The 22654-nt window shown below is 34.2% G+C and overlaps 3 protein-coding genes across 11 annotated transcripts in view; 2 read left to right on the plus strand and 1 right to left on the minus strand.

Moving 5' to 3' along the window:
• Positions 1-7429, plus strand: part of LOC144848468 (uncharacterized) — a 71092-nt gene extending 63663 nt beyond the window's left edge. For 8 of the 9 annotated variants that reach the window (XM_078705220.1, XM_078705216.1, XM_078705218.1 and 5 more), the window contains 2 exons: positions 546-930; positions 5613-7429. In XM_078705220.1, the coding sequence (XP_078561346.1) occupies positions 546-930; positions 5613-5643 (416 nt within the window). In that variant the 3' untranslated portion in view covers positions 5644-7429. The remainder of the gene's footprint in view (positions 1-545; positions 931-5612) is intronic. The other variant, XM_078705225.1, reaches the window with a different exon arrangement.
• A 1120-nt stretch (positions 7430-8549) lies between these two features.
• LOC144847472 (protein mago nashi homolog) lies at positions 8550-10281 on the minus strand. The gene is made up of 4 exons (XM_078703855.1): positions 10174-10281; positions 9812-9870; positions 9290-9483; positions 8550-9001 (listed from the first exon to the last, which is right to left on the minus strand). Exons 1-4 carry the CDS (start codon positions 10271-10273, stop codon positions 8902-8904), a joined length of 453 nt encoding a protein of 150 aa, XP_078559981.1. The 5' UTR covers positions 10274-10281; the 3' UTR covers positions 8550-8901.
• A 5693-nt stretch (positions 10282-15974) lies between these two features.
• Positions 15975-19827, plus strand: LOC144848566 (uncharacterized). The gene is made up of 2 exons (XM_078705370.1): positions 15975-16001; positions 16479-19827. Exon 2 carries the CDS (start codon positions 16501-16503, stop codon positions 18745-18747), a length of 2247 nt encoding a protein of 748 aa, XP_078561496.1. The 5' UTR covers positions 15975-16001; positions 16479-16500; the 3' UTR covers positions 18748-19827.
• Positions 19828-22654: the final 2827 nt, after the last annotated feature.

The following is a 22654-nucleotide window of genomic DNA, read 5'->3' on the forward strand; positions in this document are numbered from 1 at the left end:
CCAAGAGGATGAAGGAAGGGATAAGAAAGAAGATGGGAAAGAAGAGGAAGAGGTACAAAGTGATCGGGGATCTGATGATCTGTTCTTTGAGAAAGCTGTGACAGAGGAAGTTGGTGAGAAAGAAAAAGATGCTTTGTTGGTAGAGAATAAAGACATTGAGACATCAAAAGTTAGGGATGATAGTTGTGAGTGGGAAGACCAGGAGGAAGCATTAGTAGGTGAGGTTCAACAACCGGTAAGGTTCGCTGAGATTGTTGCTGCTGATGACACCCCAGAAAATGGCGAGATCCCAGTTTTTGAGGCCGTTGGTGTTGAGAGTGAGTTATCTGCCAATAAGGAGGATGTAGATCTGCTTGGTGAGAATGATAGTGCAGATGGTGCTGTGTTCTCTACACCAAAACCTGAAAGTGATGTTGAGTTTGATCCTTTAGGTACCGATGTAGATAATGGCCTAGGTGGTAAGTATGAAGGTAGCAGTGTTGATGATGATGATGTAGTACAGGATTTACATCAATATGATGTGAAGAAAGCTTTCAATCTTGCAGTTTGTCGTCAAGAAAGTGATGCCACTGAAGATGATGATTCCACTGCTGCACAAGCAGGAGATGTTGACACCTCAACTGGTGAGATTGATATCTCCCCAGTAGAGTTAAACCCTTCAGCTGGTGATGCTGACATCAGACACCCATGTGATCTTGACCCAACAGGTTCTGATTTTAATACTTGGTCTAACCCGAATGATGATGAGGATAGAGTTGAAATGACATATGATCCACAAGGTTTGCAAGACATCAATGAAGAATCTCCAGAAGAGGATGAAGATATTAAGGATGAAGTGAAAGAAACTGCACATGAAAATATAGGAGATGAAGATGATGAAGAGGAGGAGGAGGAAGAGAATGAGTTATTGCAATCAAACTCATCTGAAAGGTTTGTTGTCATTGATGAAAAATCTTTAGAAAAAGGTGATGAGAATTCTGATGATGGGTCTTTCAAAGGCGAGGAAATCCCAGAAGATAGTAACCAATTACTTCCCATAAGTGATCATAGTGAAAATATTCCAGAGGATGAAATAGAACAGAGTGATCATGATGATGAAGAGGTTGTTGAGGCACCTAAAGATGTTGGCACTATTCCAGAAATTACCTTAGATGAAGTAGAATATGTCCATCAAAATAGTTCTGATGATGAAGTAGGTAAAGAAGATGAACCAGTTGAGGTACAACGTACTGGTGATAGTGAGGATGAGGGCATGGGTGATAGTGGCTTGGAAGCTGCTGCATATGAGGACCAAGTTGCTCAGGAGAAAGAAGTGCTGGAAGAGGATGATGAAGAAGAGAAGATAGTTGGAGATGAAATAGAAGAAGAGGATGAAATTGAAGAAGAGAAGGAGGAACAAGAGGTTAAGGAGGAAGATGTAGTTGGTCAAGAGAAAGTTTCTGCCATTGATGAGAATGAAGATAAATTAGAAAGTGAAATCTCTGATCAAACAATAGATCAGGTTGAACCTGAACAAGTAGTTTCAAATTTAGATGATGCAGCTATAGAAAACTTTGAATCTAATGAGGCAGAAATTTCTGAGGAGGAATCTAAAGAACCTATTCCCAGAGTAGATGCTCTTGAACAATATGATGATGATGATAATAATGAGGATGATACTAAACCTGTTGAATCTAATATTGCAGAAGGTGTTGATGAAGATGATGTTGATTCACATTCTAGTTCAGATGATAGTCAAATTGAATCCCCTAATGTTCAGAAATCTGCCTTTTTTGAGGGAGATCAGGGAAATGTAGATTACCGTGATAGATTGTTTGACCAAAGTTCTGAAAAACTAAAAGATGATTCATCTAGTAGTTCTGATAGTGAAAATGAGCATAGAATGAAATTTAAAAAAGATGGTCAGGGTCATACTTTTCAGGCTGATGCTAGCCTAGGATATCTTGCAGATGAGGAGCGTGCTCAGAGTAGTAGTCCTGACATTGCATCTCGTAGCCCTAGAGTTGATGATGATGAAAAGTTGGATTTTAATAGTAGTGCTTCAGAGACGGAAGAAGCTGCTGATTCCTTCCCTGAAGTATCAAGTCTTAATGCAACCAGGGGTAGTCCAATAGTTGATATCAGTGTCCAGTCTGAAGACATTGTTGATCAAGAAAGTGATAGAGTTGTTGATGATGTAGAAGAGACTCCTGAAGTGGATGTAGGTGAAGAGGTAGAAGGTGAGGGATGTGAGAGTGGTGAGCCTAGTAGTAGTGGAGATTTATTGGATACTGATAGTAGTCTTGCTGATGTTAGGCCCCAGTTTGAAGATGAGGAAACCCCAGATGAAGAAGAACAGTTGTCGTACGATGATGAGAGTTCGTCTGACCGTGAAGGTGTTGAAAAGGTTGATGGTGGTTCAGAGGATGTAAAGGTTTTTGGGCAAACACCTTCAGAAATCCTTGTAAAAAACCAATTCCCCTCTGGAGAAGACCACAATGGGAATTATAGTGATGAGGATGACGATGATGTAGATAGTGTCAAAGAGGTAGAAGAGCATGTTGACAGAGGGGAGAATGGTATGGGTGGGCGGCAACTAACTTCATCTCCATCAACTAACTCCACCTCATCTTCTGAGGGCAGCTACACTGCTAATCCTGTAGAATATCATAAAAATGATGATTTAACACATGTCAATGATTTACCAAATACATTTCAACAACATCCTGCCAAACACATTGGAGCCGATCAGGATCATTTCCCTGCCAAGGGCTTGGATGCAGTCATGGAGGTCGACGATGATGGCTTGAATGGCCGATCAGCACAGGCTGACGACAATGAGGAAGAAGTGTCAGTCAGCACTGAATTGTGAACGCCATTGCCATACGCATCAGGTACTTCCATGTAGCCTCAACACTGCCCTTTTTTATTTTACTTCTTTTGCTTGATCAACTGGTTATAGTAGATTTTCAGTTCTTTTTCTTTATTTTTAATCTATCCCTGTGTGTCTGTATTAGTTTGTTCACAGTGTTATTTAGTGACGTTTCATTCTTCTGTCGTTGCATTGTACATTTAGAACACGTTGCAGTTTTGTGAGTGAATTTGCCATTTCGTGCATCACGCTTTCACTTTTATTAATCAAAAACCGAATTTGACAAATTTTACTGTCAAACTAAACTTTCTCAATGTACCAAATTTTATTTTTTTAATGTTTTAAAATTCCATTCCAATTCATTCCCTTTATTTAATTTTTTAAATTTAGTTCGTTTAATTATAATTAATTCTAATAATCATAATGAATCCTGCTCAATAAGTGTCAAATTAAGAGAAATCAAGAAACAGTGTTCGTTTGTGATACCTGTAGTTCTAGTTTTGTACCTTGTATTTACATTTTACTTTTATGTTACCAAGAACATCAATAGATTAACGTAACTGTCGTCGTTAAATATAATTTTCATTATGTTTGCATTGTCATTAGTTTATTTTTAAATAGATTTTCTTTATTTTTACTTATTTATTTATTTTTATACTTCATTTTGTAGGTTTCTCTTTTTTCTTTCATATAGTTTTCTCTTAAATTCCATCCGAGCCAAGTGATGTTGTTCTCCAAAGCTGTGTCCACTTACTCCTGTTATTTCAATCCTGATGCCACATTGAACATTCCATACATTCAGTACATACTAACATGTTCATGTCATACATAACACTAAACAATGATCATGTGATAAAAAGCCCGCCCTCAGAACTCTACTTAATTTTTGCATGGTATGCATGTATTACTCCTTTAACCTTTAACCTTTTGGCTGTACATAACATCAAAGTATTGCATATTTTATTTGCATTAGTTTATTTTTCCACTTACAGATTAGAGATATTTGAGATTTAGTATTTATCATTTTAGTAAGCTAATCATAGATTAATACTGTGGTAGAATTTTGCATATTATACTCATTGGTTTGGTTCGATTCTTAACACAAGTCATTAAGTATTTAATATGTTTTGTAATTTTGAGTTCGTTGGTTAAAGGCCCACTCAAAAAGTAACTTTCTTACTAGCACTTTCATCCATTCAGCTCATTTCATGTGAGGTTTAATGTTGGGGCATATTTACAATTCATTTTTAAACATTTGAAAGTGAACACATTATTTTGTTTGGTAGATATTTTGTTATCATTCTTAACAACAATGACATGATTCTGAGTCCTCTAGGATGCAATGAAGACTTCTTATAGGTTGCATGTCCAGCTTTCATAGATAGTATATCACTTATAAATTTGTTTTCTTTTAATTTATTTACTTGTTTGCTTTAATTATTGGTTTGAACATAATAGTGTTAGATAATCATGGAAAAAATTTGATGTTATGGATTATTATCTTGGACAACAAATTCGATTGTTCATTTAAAATTAAATTTATTAAAGTTATTTACTAACTTTATCTTGTAAATTGATCATCCATTTTACAAGTTGTAACCATAATTAATCAATATTAATGCATTTCATGATTCTAAAAATGATTTATCAAACAACTTTTGATAACATTAATATAATTTGTTTTGCTTTGCACTGCAACAATATTTCTTTTTGCATGATGTTTTATTAATTCATCTGAATTGCTGACTTTTTTCACTGTAGTATGTGTCTTCACGGTGTGTTGGTATTGAGTATGGTTTGCTTGTAGTGGTTTTGGTGTATGTAAATCAATGCTTACATAAACATTTACCCTCCACCCTTCCCCTTCTAACTTACGCCCTATTATATGTGTTGTCTTGTGATGGAAAGAGTTTAATGGTTTGTGTGCTACTAACAACATATTATATAAATTTTAAATAATAATATAATAAATATTATTTTTACTATAGAAATGTGTAAAATAGTACAGTAGAACCCCTTTTAAGGGAAACATCTTTGAGACCCAACAATAGGGATGTCCCCTGAATAAGGATGTCCCCTGAATAGCGGTGTCTCCGGAATAGCGGTGTCCCCTGAATAAGGATGTCCCCTGAATAATAGGGATGTCTCCTGAATAAGGATGTCCCCTGAATAGTGGTGTTTCCTGAATAGGTATGTGCCCTAAATAAGGATGTTCCCCCCTCCGCCCTGAATAATGGTGTCCTCTAAATAGTAGTGTCCTCTGAATAGCGGTGTCCCCACAATAGCGGTGTCCCCACAATAGCGGTGTCCCCTGAATAGCGGTGTCCTCTGAATAGTGGTGTCCCCTGAATAGGTATGTCCCCTGAATAAGGATGTTCCCCCCTCCCCCCTGAATAGTGTTGTCCTCTGAATAGCGGTGTCCTCTCAATAGCGGTGTCCCCACAATAGCGGTGTCCTCTGAATAGCGGTGTCCCCACAATAGCGGTGTCCCCACAATAGCGGTGTCCTCTGAATAGCGGTGTCCTCTGAATAGTGGTGTCCCCTGAATAGGTATGTCCCCTGAATAAGGATGTTCCCCCCTCCCCCCTGAATAGTGTTGTCCTCTCAATAGCGGTGTCCCCCAATGTCCCAAAGGAGGAGTTCTACTGTATTTCCCTTTACCAATTTACAAATTATTTAGTTGGCTTTAACATAATATTAATAAAAATATATTTAAATATTGACATACTAGTTTATATTTGATATTTTTTATTGTTTACAGATGCTGTGTGAGAAAGATCGAAGTCATATGAGCAGTAATCCACTAGTCACGATGGGTAACCTCTGACAACAACCAAAAGACCATCAGTGATCAAAGAGACACCATCTTTCAATGGATTACTGAATACCATATCAAATAAATCTAATAAACTGTTCATCAGCATCATATGAATGGCCAAGCCATATATGATCAAGAGGTCGTCATGCTTGACTGCCCATGCACATTTTTTTTGTGTTTTTATGTGGAATTTGTTTGACTTCTTCCTTATAAATATATTGATGACATGTACAGACGGAAGAAGCAGTGTAAATGTGTCGACGAAATACTTGAAAAGGTGTGATATTATATTATTACACATTATGACTCCATGGTTGTTTGCATGAGTATTTTTTTTTATTTTACAATAAAAACTAACCATAAGGTTATATTCCATTGATGTATTGTGTATTGTAAAATAAAAATGCATTTTAATGATGTGTATTTCTGTGACAAAGGAGAATAACTTCACGGAGGACTTCAACCTGTGATGATTTTAAAGTTTTACTTTATTTTGTTGTTCTGGTGGCTTTTGAGAAGGATCTTGCCAAGTGCAGTGATTGACTGCCGTCAGAATCGACAAAACATACATCACTTCTATGTAAGACTAGAGATAATTTTGCGAAAAAACCCTGTGAATAGATTATACAATAGTAAGGCTGTGGAATCTGTGTTAGGATCAAAGTCCCTTTGTTTAGCTGAGCAAGTCTGTTCGTTAAAATAAAGCTCATCTTAATTAAACAATGGTATGAACAGCAAATGTAAGCAACTGATAAAGCTTGTGTATTGTGTGTTAAGTATACTAGGTTTACAATGAATTTACCGTGTTTCAATTTTTTCCATTGGTGTTTAAAAAAAATGTTTAAATATACAAGGCCCGTTGAATATTATAATGACTATACTGTGTCGTATACAAACACTAATTAAAAAAATCATTTAATTTAGTGTACTATTAAAAATGAGTGTACTAGATTAGAAGCAAAGAAATAAATGTCTAGCCAATAATTATTATACAAATACTCTGTTGCAATATTTATTATCATGTTCAAGCTGATCATGAAGCGTAATTATATGAATATTAATTAAGGGGCAAAGGTTGCATGACCCTTATGAATATTAATGAGGGACTGTATATTAATGAGGGAGACTGTATACAGCCAAGGAGTGTACTGCAATCATATGGACTAGTATGTTATATATAAGAATTTTTAAAGTGGTTTATTTTGTGTTGGATCGTGTTAAGATGCAGAATTCTTGGGTTATTGTCAGTGGGCCATTATCATGCTTAAATAAAATCTATGAAAATAATACAATCCAACAGAAATGTAACCAACTTTATGTAAGATAACTAATCAGTTAAAAATTAGCGATATATTTATTTCTTCATGTATGTAAATTGTTCTTTAATTAGTTTTAAATACATTTTTTGGTGTTTATAAAGTCTGGCTTATAAGTTTAATAATGTAATTTCTCGTTTCATTTCTGTTGGTAACTAAGCTTGGTGTAAATTAGCACCAATTTGATTTCATAACTAAAGATTTAAAAGATGTTACTGAATTCAAATAGCATAGTACTGTTAAAAATCAACTTAGCAAAAGCTGGCCTGCTCCAGCGAAGTGCGTAATAACATTTGATGTTGTCTTACAGCTTTCTGTAGTGATGTTGTCATGTACAAAAAAAGGTATAAAAGCAAAGATTCAAATGAAAAACAGTAGAAATAAAACATGTGGAATTTGTCCTGCTGGGACTGCATTTATGTCAACAAAGAGATTTAAAGAGAATTTGTTGTCGCTTCTTTTGTTGTATTATAATCACTAAGATGCAATTTTTGTTTCAAGTTCCTCAATTCTTTTGCATCAGATTCTCCCTAAAAATAGACGGTATATACTATTTTGGAATATACCGTATAATATCCACAAAAGATCAAGATAAATATTTGGTATATATAATAATAATCTGGATTTATATAGCGCCTAATGTTGTGAAACCTCTAAGCGCTGAACATTATTACCCCAGTCATTTTTTCCTAATCAAACACGTATGGAAACATACTCCCATAATGCAGTTCGTAATCAGCGCAAAGTTGTGTCTTGATCTAACCGGGTTCCCATTTATACACCTGGGTGGAGAGAGGCAAACATAATTAAAGTATCTTGCCTAAGGATACAAGCAATGCGGCGAGAGTTGGATTCGAACCTCGATCTCACGATCAGTAGTCGAACGTCCAACACACTGCGCCACACGCCCTTACAGATCTATTCGTTGCGCCTATTTTATGAATGCTGCCATAAAAATATACCGTATATCATTCACAGCAAGAACAGTATTCAATATTTTACTGTTTCCACAACCCTGCCCCGTTCTATATTCAAGGCCTTATATCCATTTATCATCCACTGATAAACTTACCATCCAAGTTCCCTAAACAAACTTGGCAAATTCCACTTCTGACAGGGCATTTTCTGCCGCTGCACCTTGGAATCCATTACCTTATTTTATACGTAATTCGGTAAGTTGAAACAGTTTTAATCTTTTCGATTGTAAGCGCTATGAGACTTTTTGGTAAAGAGCACCTCTATTCATATTATTACTTCCTCAAATAAAATACACTTGCCGCTCAATGAAAATTCTTGTCTGGACAAGACAAGTTTTGAGATAGCGTCGGGCATAGTCTTTAGGTTGTCGGGAGGACATGGTTAATTTTATCCTGAGATGACTTGTTAGGTCTCATCTTCAACACTGTCCGAGTTGGCCTTTATTCGTACAGTAAATTAATGTTCATGCACAGTTATTAAGAACTCTTGTAGGAATTATAATCTAAGTCTTCTATTTAGGATTGTGCAATTTGCAAGACTATGTTGATTATTGCAGCTTTTGACAGAAAAATAAAAATTCTTAACGTAACATTTTACAAAGATTTTATTCAAAACTGTACGACAAAACTATGGTGAAATGACAAGAATAAATTGTATAAAATGTTCACCTATTGTGAATCAACTCAACTATTGAGGTTTAGTCATTACATAGTACCGAGCTGGCGACCATGGCACTGTACACTGTTATTATCCATCTTTAGTTTTACAGTACTGTACTACTGTATCTTGTGTTGAGACAATTCATTTCCACTGCTTTATATATACGGATATTAGATTATTTTACTTCATTGAATGTTTTCACAACATTGATACTTGCACTCATTATTTTAAGGTTTAAAAAAAAAGGAATTAACTAAACAAAAAAGTTTAGAATTAGTTTATATAGGCTTGATCTTAAAGTGTAGACCAATGAGAGAGAAAACAAAGCACTTTAGGTCCTGTACCAGATAGTAGAATGTTCTTAGCCCCTCTGCATCCCTAAAATTAAACAGAAAATACAAATGTTATATATGTAGTGGAGCTGTAGCTTGTCTTCTTGCCTAAGGTACAGGGTTCAATCCCGACCTACTGTAGTACCAGGGTTGTAACTCACGACTTGGTTTATAAGCACGATAAATTATAAAATAGTTTATCCATCCTGTAATTGGCGAGTTACTATTTGATGCGTATGAAAACAATTTAACAAATATGGCTCACAAAATGAAAAAGATTAGAAAATAGGTCAAAACTTATTAAACAATTGAAGGAAGTATATCCACTACTTACTTGCTATTATTTACATCAATTAAAGATCCAATTTTGCTTGTTGTAAATGAGATATGTTCATCACCCATGACAATTTCTAACTCTTGCCTTCCAACTCTGTCTGGAGGTGGCCACAGTCCATCGTCTTCTTGCATCACCTCACTGTCTTCTACCAGCCTCTTTAGTTCCTGCGTTACGGCTTTGTGTACAAATGCCTATAATAAATACAATTTCCAAGTTACATTACACTTTATTAGCTGGCTTACTAATGCTGACAATGACATAGTTATGAGATTCCCGTAACATGTACCCACACACATTGTGGCTAGACTATTAGTATTATCCCTGATCTCAATCTTAACCCATTAGAGACTGGTGTGGGTGGGTGTGTGACAGTGTATGTAAAGACAAGTAGGATCCAGACAAGTATGCCAAGTTATTTTGGTCTTAAAAACACACAAATTTACATTTTTATGATGTAAATGTAGGCTATTAGGGCCTAGGCATATTTATTATTGTAGAGTAGGCTAGGTCTAAACTTACCTCTTTTCTGATCATAACATCGTTTTTGTAATTGGAATTATTTGCATATCGAAGTTTTCCTGTTGTGGAAGAAATGTAATTCATGAAAAATGTTATAAATTCCAATGAAAAGAGGGAAAAAATAATACGAAATGTTAGGTTTGGCCTAGGCCTAGTGATGAGAGAGACGCCTCCAACAAACACTTCGGCAAGCCACGTACGGGATCAGGTAGCTTAGGTGAATAGGATACTTTTTATGTACGCCTCGCGTTGTACGGCTTGGTACTGTAGCCTGTGGAAAACACCCTTAATCACAAGTTTAAAAGCAATAATTTTCTTTTTATATACAATAGATTTATTCCTTATGTAACAAACATTCTTACCATCTGGTCTAAACTCAAATTCAAGAAATTCGTGGCCAAATTTTCCTTTATGACCAACGTAATATCGAAGATAAAACTCACTGTTACCGCCAGACGCCATGCTTGGTTGAAAAATCAATTTGATGGGGCGCCCTCATAATATTGTACTTATTTATAACTTTTCTAATGAATTTTAGAGGCTTCTTCTAAAACGGGTGTCTAGAAAACTAAGATCTAGAAAACTAACTTTTTTAAATTTTTTTATTTATCAGCCACCGTAGGTATGTAAATTACAGGTTAATGTAAAAAATCTTTAAAATAAAGTTATAACCAGTTAAGTTTATGAAACCACATACAAATGTGGTATTTTTGGAGGGAAAAACTGAAGATTGAGGGCGCTGTTCACACAAGTAAAAATACACATTTTTGCCTGTATCTAATTAGGTTTTAGCCATAATAATTTGAAAATGGTCTTATTTTTGATAGATAATTAAATTTTCTTTATATCAAATAAAAAAACTTTATATTAAATACACATAATTCTGATAAATTCATGTGATGTGCTTAAAATCAACAAATATAACACATTTTAATATTATAACAAATGCTAGTGATGTTAATAAATTACAAAGTTAGTGATCATAAATAGAATTCTTTTACATTTCTATAAAATGTTGTTATTATACAACATATAAATGTAAATTTTTATTTTATTTCACTTAAAAAAAAACCTTTTACGGCCAATAGTTTTTGAGATTAATATAGGAATGTGTACTACCAGTACAGGTCAAAGGTCAATAAGAAGATTTTTGGTCATTTTCGTGAAAGAGTTCTTATTAGACTGAATAGAAAAATATACCTTCAGATTAATTTGAGCCCTATTTAAAGTTTGTCCAACTGTTAGTTACGGAGTTATATGATATGTAGGTCAAAGGTCAAATATGCCAAAAATCATACTTCCGGCCATTTTTTGACAAACTTTTCCATTAGAACGAATATTAATATGCATCTCCCAAATAATTTTGACACTAACATTTTTAGTCGCGTGTACGCGACTCTATAGTTCACTATGTCGGTCGGTCGGTCGGTCGGTCTGGTATCACTATGCGTTTTAGCACGCGACTTATGGCTGTTGGCCTTGTTTCATTTAATCTAAGCGTTACAAAGATATGACCACTTTGTTTCCAATGGGTCAAACATTCAAATTGAAGTCAGAGGTCAAAGCTGAATTTTAAAAATTTGACAACATTGGTTTTTATAACCAGTATGATTCGATTCAAATATTCATAAAACACAATTTTTACACTTTCCCCATGATCTGCACACGAAAATACATAGGGATCGTGGCCGTATTCACCAATCACACTTAGGCTAAGGGAAATACTTACCCTTAAAATTTAAGAATTCTCTTAACAAAGGGAAACACTTAGGTAAGTGAATCCCTTAACTCATTTGTGAATTTGTTTGTTTTTTTTTTGTTTTTGACTGCTTATTTCTTTGTAATAGAAATATAGGTTTAGCCCCACGGTCTTTAGGTAGGGTAGGCTAGCTAGGCCTAGGCTAGGTAGAGAAGCTAGCCTAGTCTCCTGTGTTGATTTGCCCAATAACCAGCCTAGCATTCATATGCCTCAATACTACCTGCTCTGCTTCTCATCAGTATTCATAATACTTACTTAGGATTTAAAGATGTATTGTCCCTTTAAACACAAAAAAATGAAGGTCAAAATATTCTAAATTTAAATTGGCCATATCAAAGTAATATTAATGTTATTCACTTTAAGTCGAAAATTTGAGTCAAAAACAACAATTTTACGTAATTAAAAGCTAAATTAATTTGATTACATTTCGTCTGGAAAATCGTCGTGAGCGAAAGTAAACAAAGATTTTAAACCATGAGTATACATTATGCATGATGCTAATTAGGATTGTTTACAACTCTTCACGGTTGAGAAGGTGTTTTCACACAGATGGCGAAGAATTTTTATGAGTATGCATACAGAGTAGCCAAATAAGCGTGTTGCATTATGAGATATGTTTTGATCGAAAACTTTGACTGGAAGTCAAAGTTATTTTTTGAACAAAAAAACGTCTGTATTTCAGTTAAATGATTTTTTTTTTCGACTAATTTTTGGTGAAAGTTAATAACTATTATGATAGGCCTACTTCAAAATGACCCACTTTTTTTCGAAATCTTTTATTTTTTATTTTTTTGGAATTTGACAAAGGGACAATACATCTTTAAGGGAAATATTATATATATAACATTAATTTTCTGGTTTTTTTTCTTATCACTTACAATTTCTCTGTTGAAAAATTTTACAGTAGAATATTCTAAGGTTATAAATGTATGTTGCAATAAACATTGTTTCGATGTCAGGTTTACATACATTTAATTTCATGTTAAATCTGTCTAATGTAGCAGAAGCTCGGAGGTGAATCTTTTTACATATGTTTGATGTATGTAAGTATTTGTTAAAGTTTGTGACAAAAATCTTTTCACAGACCGACACGAAGGTAATCACATTTTCACTTGGCATTACTAAGCCACCAAATGCGTCTCTGTCATAGGCACGTATGCTTTGAAATGCGTCAAAAACTGTTTCGGACTTTCTAGTTGCCGATTACAATCGTTCATAGAGCTTTCGCAATGCTTGCAGTTGGTGTGCTTTGATAGTACATTTCTCACAACATATAACCAGCCACGTATACAAGTGTGTTAAGTTCTGTTATGTTAATTCATCATCTAAACAACTTAGACAATCATCTGCTCTAATGGAGCCATCGTGTTCAATTACATCTGTGGTGGTTTTGCGTATGCCCGCTGTTGTCTGTGGCACCAGTCGGAGTGTTGCTTGGTCAATATGAACAAGTTGCTGATCGGAATTCGGCATACAATTTGAATTACCCAAAGGAATGATTAGTTTGTTACACATTATTTCTTTTAAAGATGCTCGAAACTCATACGCCATCGGATTGTATCTGTAACCACCTCTTCCTCTAACAATTGAAAACAGATTCTCGAGGAATTCTTGGTTTAACCTTCCCGTTAAAATGAACTTGAACCCATGATCTATACTAGTAGGCTAAATCACGATGTAACCCTATCATTGTTTTTAGTGTTACTAGCCATCCGTTGATACAAGACACTTTTTTTGTTGAGCCGTCATTCACTGACCACGACGAGATCCATTCGAAACATTCTTACCAAAACGTTACATGAAATCTTTCGTAGCATCCCGCTTGTAGATGTTCGCATTCTTTGTATGTCGAGCATTGCATGAATCAAAGAGCTTGTCCATCTTACTAATGAAGTCTGCTGTGCGCATTGCATCTGGTGGAAGTATTCCCAGCGATGCATACGTCTTTATACCTGACGCTACGCTGTTACTTAGCAGTTACGTTGCCAAACACAGGCCTCATTGGCGAAAACGTTAACTTACACCGTTAACAAACACAATTCTTATATTCGTGAAGCCCCAAATGTGCAATATTTCAAGAAAATGTTAAAAACCTATCTCCCAAATAATGTTAATGAAATTACGGTAACCTTTGTATAGACCCTAATAGTTTATATATATATATATATATATATTATTTGTATTTTCATTCCATTTTCTATATTTGTTTTTGTAAGTATTAGTTTAGTATATAATATTATCAATTGTACAGCGATTTGGTCACTTGGAAAAGCGCTATATAAATCCAAATTAAATAAAAATAAAAAACAATGTGGTCCCATTTTATGACATTTCCATCCACAATCAGTTCGTGGTTCTACAGGTTGTTGCGGAGACACTCTTTATCAAATGTGGAGGATCGTACACCTTGTGTTGGTGATAATAAAAGTAAGGCTTAGTATCACATGCACCCATGATTCTGTACATTCGTCTATTGTTAGACCCTTGGTCAACTATAACTGCCTTTACAGTTAAACCAGCCTCAAATAAACGACGAACGCATTCTTTCAGAAGGCAAGCCAATGTATCCCTGGGTGTTGCCCCATTCGCCAAAAATAGCCGAGTGATTGCTTCCAATTTGAAGTCAACCCTCGTAACATAAAAACGAGGGCCTGTGTTGCAACCTTTTTCGTTATGCCAATGCTGCCAAAGTCTTCCAGACCTTCAATACGATCGTTGTTCTTATCGAAATGTATGGCTGATTTTATAGGCATTTCGTCGATTGCCAACGATGAAAATGTGACATCATTGAAACCTGGCCTTATCTTTATATTACGTAGCCACCTTTTGAGGGATTTTGGATGCGGTAGGTTGAATTTTTTTCTACAAAACTTGTAGACTCTGGCCCCTTGATAGCGCAATGCCATTGCAAACAGTTTGTGTGATGTGGTATACATACGCCCCTTTGGTTTTCTTTTAAATGTTTTCAATTGATCGGAACAAAAATCTAAAGTTCTCTTTGGCATACACTTAGCCTTACCGATGATATCATCAACCATGTGTAGTAGTAGTAGATGGCAATGATAATGTACCTAAATAAAAATAAAAAAGATTGATAATCGCTATCGAAACATTGGACGTATATTTGTTAATTATAAACACTGATTATACATAACTATTAAACAGTTCTTTTGTTACAAAACAATGAATATATGATATGATGATATAAGGAGGTCTACTTACTTGTTGTACATCCTTCACCTACACAATGTGCTGAAGTAGGAGTTAAAAGATATTGATGATGCGTATGTGTGATAGCAATGAGAACGAACACGTTCTGCAACAACAAAAAGTGTCCATCCAGAATAAATATTGTAAAAATACATAAAAAATTATTTATGACATTGTTGATTTGTACTTAACTATTATTCCAACAGTTAACAGATTGAAATACATCTTCGACGGTCTTTGTTGGTAGTTTTCGACTAATTGTCAAAGTGCGTGGTGGGTTCGGAATGTTAAATAATGTGGGCACCGCATTCCACACCAATCGTCCCGTAAACTCCAAAACTTGTGAATTTTCAAAATGAAGGCTACATAAATGGCAATTGCGGCGGTGAATGTAGGAACTTGTTTTTTTAAATCAATTTTCTAAACGTTTTGTGTTTACGGCCCATCTAGCACACCTGAATTATTGATATACGGTATAATGGGTATAATAATGATAAAATGACTCAATGAATGATACTCATAGGCCTATTTTTTACTAATAATAACTTGATCAAATTGATAATGTTAAAGGCATATAGACTACATAAATAATTAGGCCTATCCTATATAGGCTTAAGTATATATAATATAAATATAGGCCTAGCCTACCCTACTATGGCCTAGGTAGGCACAGAATAAATTATAAACCGCCAGGTCATATGCAGGGTTATCAATAGGCCTAGGCATAAAATGTATATATAAAATATTAAAATCAGTAAGTTACTTTAAAGCCCTGTTTTTATCTTTAGGAAAATTGAAAAAAATTAAGTTCTGGATTACTCTTTGCATTGCTTTTGCAATTAATTGCTGCACAGTATCTGCCTCTACTTTTTATATTTTTATCCTTCATAATTAATAACTATTTATTAATAATTTATGTAGACTTAATTTCTTCCTCCATTCAAATGAATAAGTGATCGTCACGCTGTGAAAGTTCGAAACTTGTCTAAGCGTCTGACGCTGTCACGCATTTCGCGTAGAGTGTTCCATCTTTACTTTTCTAAGATATTTGTTTTGACTTCCTAGTTTGGAGAGGGCGCTGCTCCATGCTGTGAAATGGCGTAGCCCAGTTTTGACCTTTTAACCCAGTACTTACTAGTAGTACGAACTATTTTAACAGAAGATTCTTGTGTTATAAGTTCTTTGGCGAAATTCGCGAGAAGGCCTTAGAAGTAATTAATAGTAAGTTGTGTAGAATGTTATGTGCGACATAGAAACACGTCTGTAAAAACTTATTCTAAGGTGTAGTATTTAGGAGAAAGTTAATGGATCGATCCAAGTAGGTTAACAAATTTGGAGTCGCAATACACGAAAGGTGCGAAAAAGGGAAGGAGGAGGTGGGGAGGAGGCCACAAGATCAAAAACATCTCGCCAGCAAAGTAACAGGCTGAACAGTCTTTATACTTCAGTGTTTATAGTTGTTTATACTTCGTCAAGTTGCAATTGAAGTCGGAACGCGTCAATACAAATAGCGGACCCGAGAGGATCAACCAGCCACACGTTATACTATATCTCATTGTTTTGTTGTTGGTTGATTTGTTATTTTTATTGTCAACTGTTTACATTGTGTGCGTGCTTGTTATGCAAAATAATAATAATACAGTATGAAAATCTGTAAATACATTATATAGTTATTACATTGATTGTCACAATTTGTAGGAATAAACGAAAAACCAACATCATGAAATATAAATGTGAACATTGTGGAGATAAATTTGAGTTCAGTGATTTGAAGGAACATTTAGGAATACATACACAGACAGACAAGTTAAAATGTGAACGCTACCAGGAGACACCATTATATGAAGATGATTTTAAAACACAACTGAGTGATGTAGATATAGATGAAGACGAAACTGAACATTGTGGGAATAATTTGAGAATAAACACAGAAGAGGCACCATGTGAATGTGAACATTGTGGCAAGAAATTTAAAACAAAGTGGAATTTGAAAAAGCACTTGAGAACACACACAGGAGAGACACCATATGAATGTGAACATTGTGGCAAGAAATTTAAAACAAAGTGGAATTTGAAAACGCATTTGAGAACACACACAGGAGAGACACCATATGAATGTGAACATTGTGGAAAGAAATTTAAACAGAGTGGAGATTTGAAAAACCACTTGAGAGTACACACGGGAGAGACACCATATGAATGTGAACATTGTGGAAAGAAATTTAAAACAAGTGGGAATTTGAAAACGCATTTGAGAACACACACAGAAGAGACACCATATGAATGTGAACATTGTGGAAAGAAATTTAAACAGAGTGGGAATTTGAAAAAGCACTTGAGAGTACACACGGGAGAGACACCATATGAATGTGAACATTGTGGAAAGAAATTTAAAACAAGTGGGAATTTAAAAACGCATTTGAGAACACACACAGAAGAGACACCATATGAATGTGAACATTGTGGAAAGAAATTTAAACAGAGTGGAGATTTGAAAAAGCACTTGAGAATACACACAGGAGAGACACCATATGAATGTGAACATTGTGGAAAGAAATTTAAAACAAGTGAGAATTTGAAAACGCATTTGAGAACACACACAGAAGAGACACCATATGAATGTGAACATTGTGGAAAGAAATTTAAACAGAGTGGAGATTTGAAAAAGCACTTGAGAGTACACACGGGAGAGACACCATATGAATGTGAACATTGTGGAAAGAAATTTAAAACAAGTGAGAATTTGAAAACGCATTTGAGAACACACACAGAAGAGACACCATATGAATGTGAACATTGTGGAAAGAAATTTAAAACAAATTGGAATTTGAAAACGCATTTGAGAACACACACAGAAGAGACACCATATGAATGTGAACATTGTGGAAAGAAATTTAAACAGAGTGGGAATTTGAAAAAGCACTTCTTGAGAGTACACACGGGAGAGACACCATATGAATGTGAACATTGTGGGAAGAAATTTAAACAGAGTGGGAATTTGAAAAAGCACTTGAGAGTACACACGGGAGAGATGACATATGAATGTGAACATTGTGGGAAGAAATTTAAACAGAGTGGGAATTTGAAAAAGCACTTCTTGAGAGTACACACAGGAGAGACACCATATGAATGTGAACATTGTGGGAAGAAATTTAAAGAAAGTAGGAATTTAACAATGCACTTGAGAGTGCACACAGGAGAGACACCATATGAATGTGAACATTGTGGGAAGAAATTTAAAGAAAGTAGGCATTTAACAATGCACTTGAGAGTACACACAGGAGAGACGCCATATGAATGTGAACATTGTGGAAAGAAATATAAACAAAGTTGTAGTTTGAAAACGCATTTGAGAGTGCACACAGGAGAGACACCATATGAATGTGAACATTGTGGAAAGAAATTTAAACAAAGTTGTAGTTTGAAAATGCATTTGAGAGTGCACACAGGAGAGACACCATATGAATGTGAACATTGTGGAAAGAAATTTAAAACAAGTGGGAATTTGAAAACGCATTTGAGAACACACACAGAAGAGACACCATATGAATGTGAACATTGTGGAAAGAAATTTAAAACAAGTGGGAATTTGAAAACGCATTTGAGAGTACACACAGGAGAGACACCATATGAATGTGAACATTGTGGAAAGAAATTTAAAACAAGTGGGAATTTGAAAACGCATTTGAGAACACACACAGAAGAGACACCATATGAATGTGAACATTGTGGGAAGAAATTTAAACAAAGTTGTAATTTGAAAAAGCACTTGAGAGTACACACAGGAGAGACACCATATGAATGTGAACATTGTGGGAAGAAATTTAAAGAAAGTGGGAGTTTGAAAAACCACTTAAAAGTACACACAGGAGAGACGCCATATGAATGTGAACATTGTGGAAAGAAATTTAACCATAGAGGAGATTTGAAAAAACATTTGAGAACACACACAAGAGACACCATATGAATGTTAATATTGTGGGAAGAAATTTAAGAAAGTAGGAATTTAACAGTGCACTTGAGAGTACACACAGGAGAGACACCATATGAATGTGAACATTGTGGGAAGAAATTTAAAGAAAGTGGGCATTCGAAAAAGCACTTGAGAGTACACACAGGAGAGACGCCATATGAATGTGAACATGGAAAGAAATTTAAACTTGAATACTTACTGTGATTGGCTTCTTTGATACAAAAGTGTCTTTTTGTAGAATTATCTTAGAGGCTTGTTTATATGAAAAAGATAAGGAACTATTAAATAAAATTACCAGAAGGGCCAGGCGGGTTATTGGAGTTGATGTATCCGTACTTAATTTCAACTATGATGTAGGTGTTCTCTCCTTGGTAAAACGTATACTCTCCCAAACAGACCACCCCCTCCATAAGGAATCCACTTTTCTTTCGCCTAATATTCGTATCCGTCTGCCTCGACCCACTAGTTCAAAAGTTCCTGATTTTCCACCATATTCGAGCTTCCGCTAAGGAAATGGGTGCCGTCAAACTTTTCAATATGCATTCATATGGTGCCTCTCCTGTGTGTATTCTCAAATGCGTTTTCAAATTCCCACTTGTGACAAGTGGAATTTTGAAAAGAATGAGAATGCACACAGGAGAGGCACCATATGAATGTTGTGGCATTGTGGAAATTTGAAGATTTTTCTATACTTTGCAAACTAATGAGAAGACTTCTTTTCAAATAAATTGCTAGTAACTACAATACAATATAGATTTTTAGACATTCCCTGCCAATTTCACATTTGTCAAGTAATTAGGGGTTTTAAAGTTCATTGGCAATCATACACATAATGTGTTTTTCTTACCGTGGAGCCAAAATTTGGAACGAAATTGATAAACACAAAAGTTAGTTTAGCTTTCCCCAAATAAACAATTTCAAAAGATTAATTTCTTCTTAATTTAAGCCTGTTTTGTTGTAGTGAGTTTTATAATTGTTAGCTTTTCTATTTTAATTTTATCAACTAACTTTAAATCTATTAATCCATTAATATACATTTTATATACCTTTTTTTTCCTTTTCAATGTATAATTTTCTTGTTTTTTCATCAGTTTGATAAACTGTGATAATGTATAGTACTTTTATTTCTTTCATACGCCCTCATGGAAGGGTGTCTAGAAAACTAAGATCTACAAAACTAAGATTTTTTTTAATGGTTGGTTGTACCATTATATCAAGGGTAATTTATGTTTAGTGACTTTTTAATGGTTAGAATTAGATTATTCTATTACCACTAAAGGGGGTTTATTTCTAAAAATTTTAGAATTTTCTGGTGATTTCTAGTTGATTTTACAACCAGACCATTTAGTATTATTTATTATTAAATATTTTCAGTGATTTTTTAAATAATTTGATTGCTTCTTGTACTTATTTAGCATATTACATTATGTAATAAACAAATAAATGTATTTTGCTTAAACAATAAGCTATTTATGAAAAAGGGTATTTATATCCTCCATTTATTTTCTCACAAATGCATTTAAAATCAAGGTAAAATACAATTTCTTTTTTTATTTATTTATTTTTTTTAATTGGCCAGATTAATTTATAGATATATTGTCCCCCTGAAAACATAATTCTTCTTTTTTTTAATATGCCATTTTATGTCACCAAAAGTTGGATCGGAAAAAATGTTTTTACCTAAAGAACTGTAATTTAAAGCAAAAAATTGTCAAATTGGCTGCCAGCCAATTGGTTTTTGGTTGAATTTAACCAATTATTTTGTCATTTTATAAGTGAAAACATTAATTTTTTTTTCATTTAAAGTGATAAACTTTATTAAAACTACAAAATATTCTATTCAAATTCTAATTTTATTAATCTTTATTTTTTCATGTTTTTGGGGGACAATACATCTTTAATTTCAAATTACTTAATACTAGAGGGTGAGGTCGCCGCCCCCCCCCCCCCCCCCTCCCCTCTTCTTGGAAGTGTAGACGATGGTTCTCGGAATGATAATGACTCGGGTAAAAAGGGTTTTAGAAGGACGTTATGGCTTGAATGTTTTCTGTCGGTTACCATTATTGAAATGCTTGATATTCGTAAAACTAAACCTACTCTGTTTCAGAGACGTGTCTTAGATGATTAATAACATTTTAAAGTATAGTGTTTAATGTCCGGTAGGGCCCTCTCCGGAGGTGGGGAGGCGGAGTTCATTTGAGGGAGGTGTTTATTCGAGGGATACGTTTATTTTTTTTTTTTTTACCACATGGTAACATTTATAATCAAATAAAATCCTCTAATTGATATGAAAAGTGGTAAAAAATGCTTGATAAATTGTAAATAACTGTTCATTTATCATTTAGAATTCAATTGTGATATTAAATTAAAATGGATTTAGTGTTACTTTCGAAAGTTTTGATTATTTTGTATAAAAAGAACTAAATAAACGCAAGCAGAAGAAAAAGCGATTGCAAAAGAAACGCAGTGTGTGAGTAAAAGCATGGATACAGCGGCAAAAATCCCATGGAGCATACCATGATCTAATAATGGAACTGGAAGTAGAGGACATAGAATTTTAATTTTGCCATTCTGATTTCAACTGAACTGTGCTAAAAGCAAGTGTATCACTGGTCACCAAACCAAGAATGTTAATTGTCCTGTGACTGTACTGTACAGTACCCCCATAGGTCACTAGTAGCCCCAATGGGATTAATAAACAACCTGTTTATCTATAATTAATATATAATTTATTTGATTGATTATGACTTTTAATAACACTTTATAATCTTTGTATTCCATTCAACTCCGAACTAAAGTTGTTTCAGGTATCTATAATCAAAAGAAATATAGTGATATATCTCTCTGCTACAATATTCAGATGTTGATCCCTACCAAGCCAAATTCCTGCCCATCTGATTGCTACTGGTGTAAAAAACGGCGTCAGTTTCATTAATAATAGGACATCCAGTAGAACTTTTATACACAAGGGAGCAGTTAAAATAATAGATTTGACCCTAAAGGTGACTGGAAACAGGCACTTTCCATCAATCAATACAGTGTCCCTTTGGAAGACAGAAGAAAAAACCCGAAAGTGGGACTACTGGAGCTTGCAACATGGGCAGAAGTATCCCAGGGTCTTAACTCGGCTATGGGGGTTTCACTCGATTTCAAACAAAAGGTCGTATCCATGTAATTCTATATAACTATTCCCCACAATACTTGGATGCTTTATGGCGTATATTTAATTTGATCTTTATTAATCTGCAGTATAATTTAATGGTGTTAATAAAATCTGAAAAAAAAAACCAGACAGGATTACAAAAAACTCATTGAATAAAAATGTTGCTACTTCTCTTGAATATACCCTTAGGGGCCTATAGGCTATAATATCTAAATGCAAATTAGTGGAAACAAATGTTAATATCAAAATAAATAAATATACCAGTGTGTGTGGAAGAAAATATTGTGTCTGAAAACATGTTTCTGGTATTCTTTTCAATTTGATATATTTTTTTTTCTTTTTGTGGGATCATCCCACTTTTATTTCAAACAAACATCATATAAAAACAGTAATATATATTTATGCAATTGCAATTTTGTTATCTGTTTGATTACTAATGATTTTTGTATTTGTTTCTATACCAATTATCATTATTCATCATAGTTATTTTCTATTTTTTATACATGTCATCATCAATGCATTTCATTTCTTTTAAAATCTAATTATACTTATATTCTTGGTACATACATTATCAATTAACAAACTTTTTTTCTCTTTTTAACAATTTTTATCATTTTAATTCTTGAAAATAAATACAACTTAACTGCGTTTTTATCTTTATTTTATAATCTTATATACCTTTCTTTATACCTGCGTTATCAATTAACAGTTTTTTTGGCAGGTGAAATATGTTCAGTC

The sequence above is a fragment of the Antedon bifida genome, chromosome 7 (assembly GCF_963402885.1).
Source record: "Antedon bifida chromosome 7, ecAntBifi1.1, whole genome shotgun sequence".
NCBI classification, from domain to species: Eukaryota; Metazoa; Echinodermata; class Crinoidea; order Comatulida; family Antedonidae; genus Antedon; species Antedon bifida.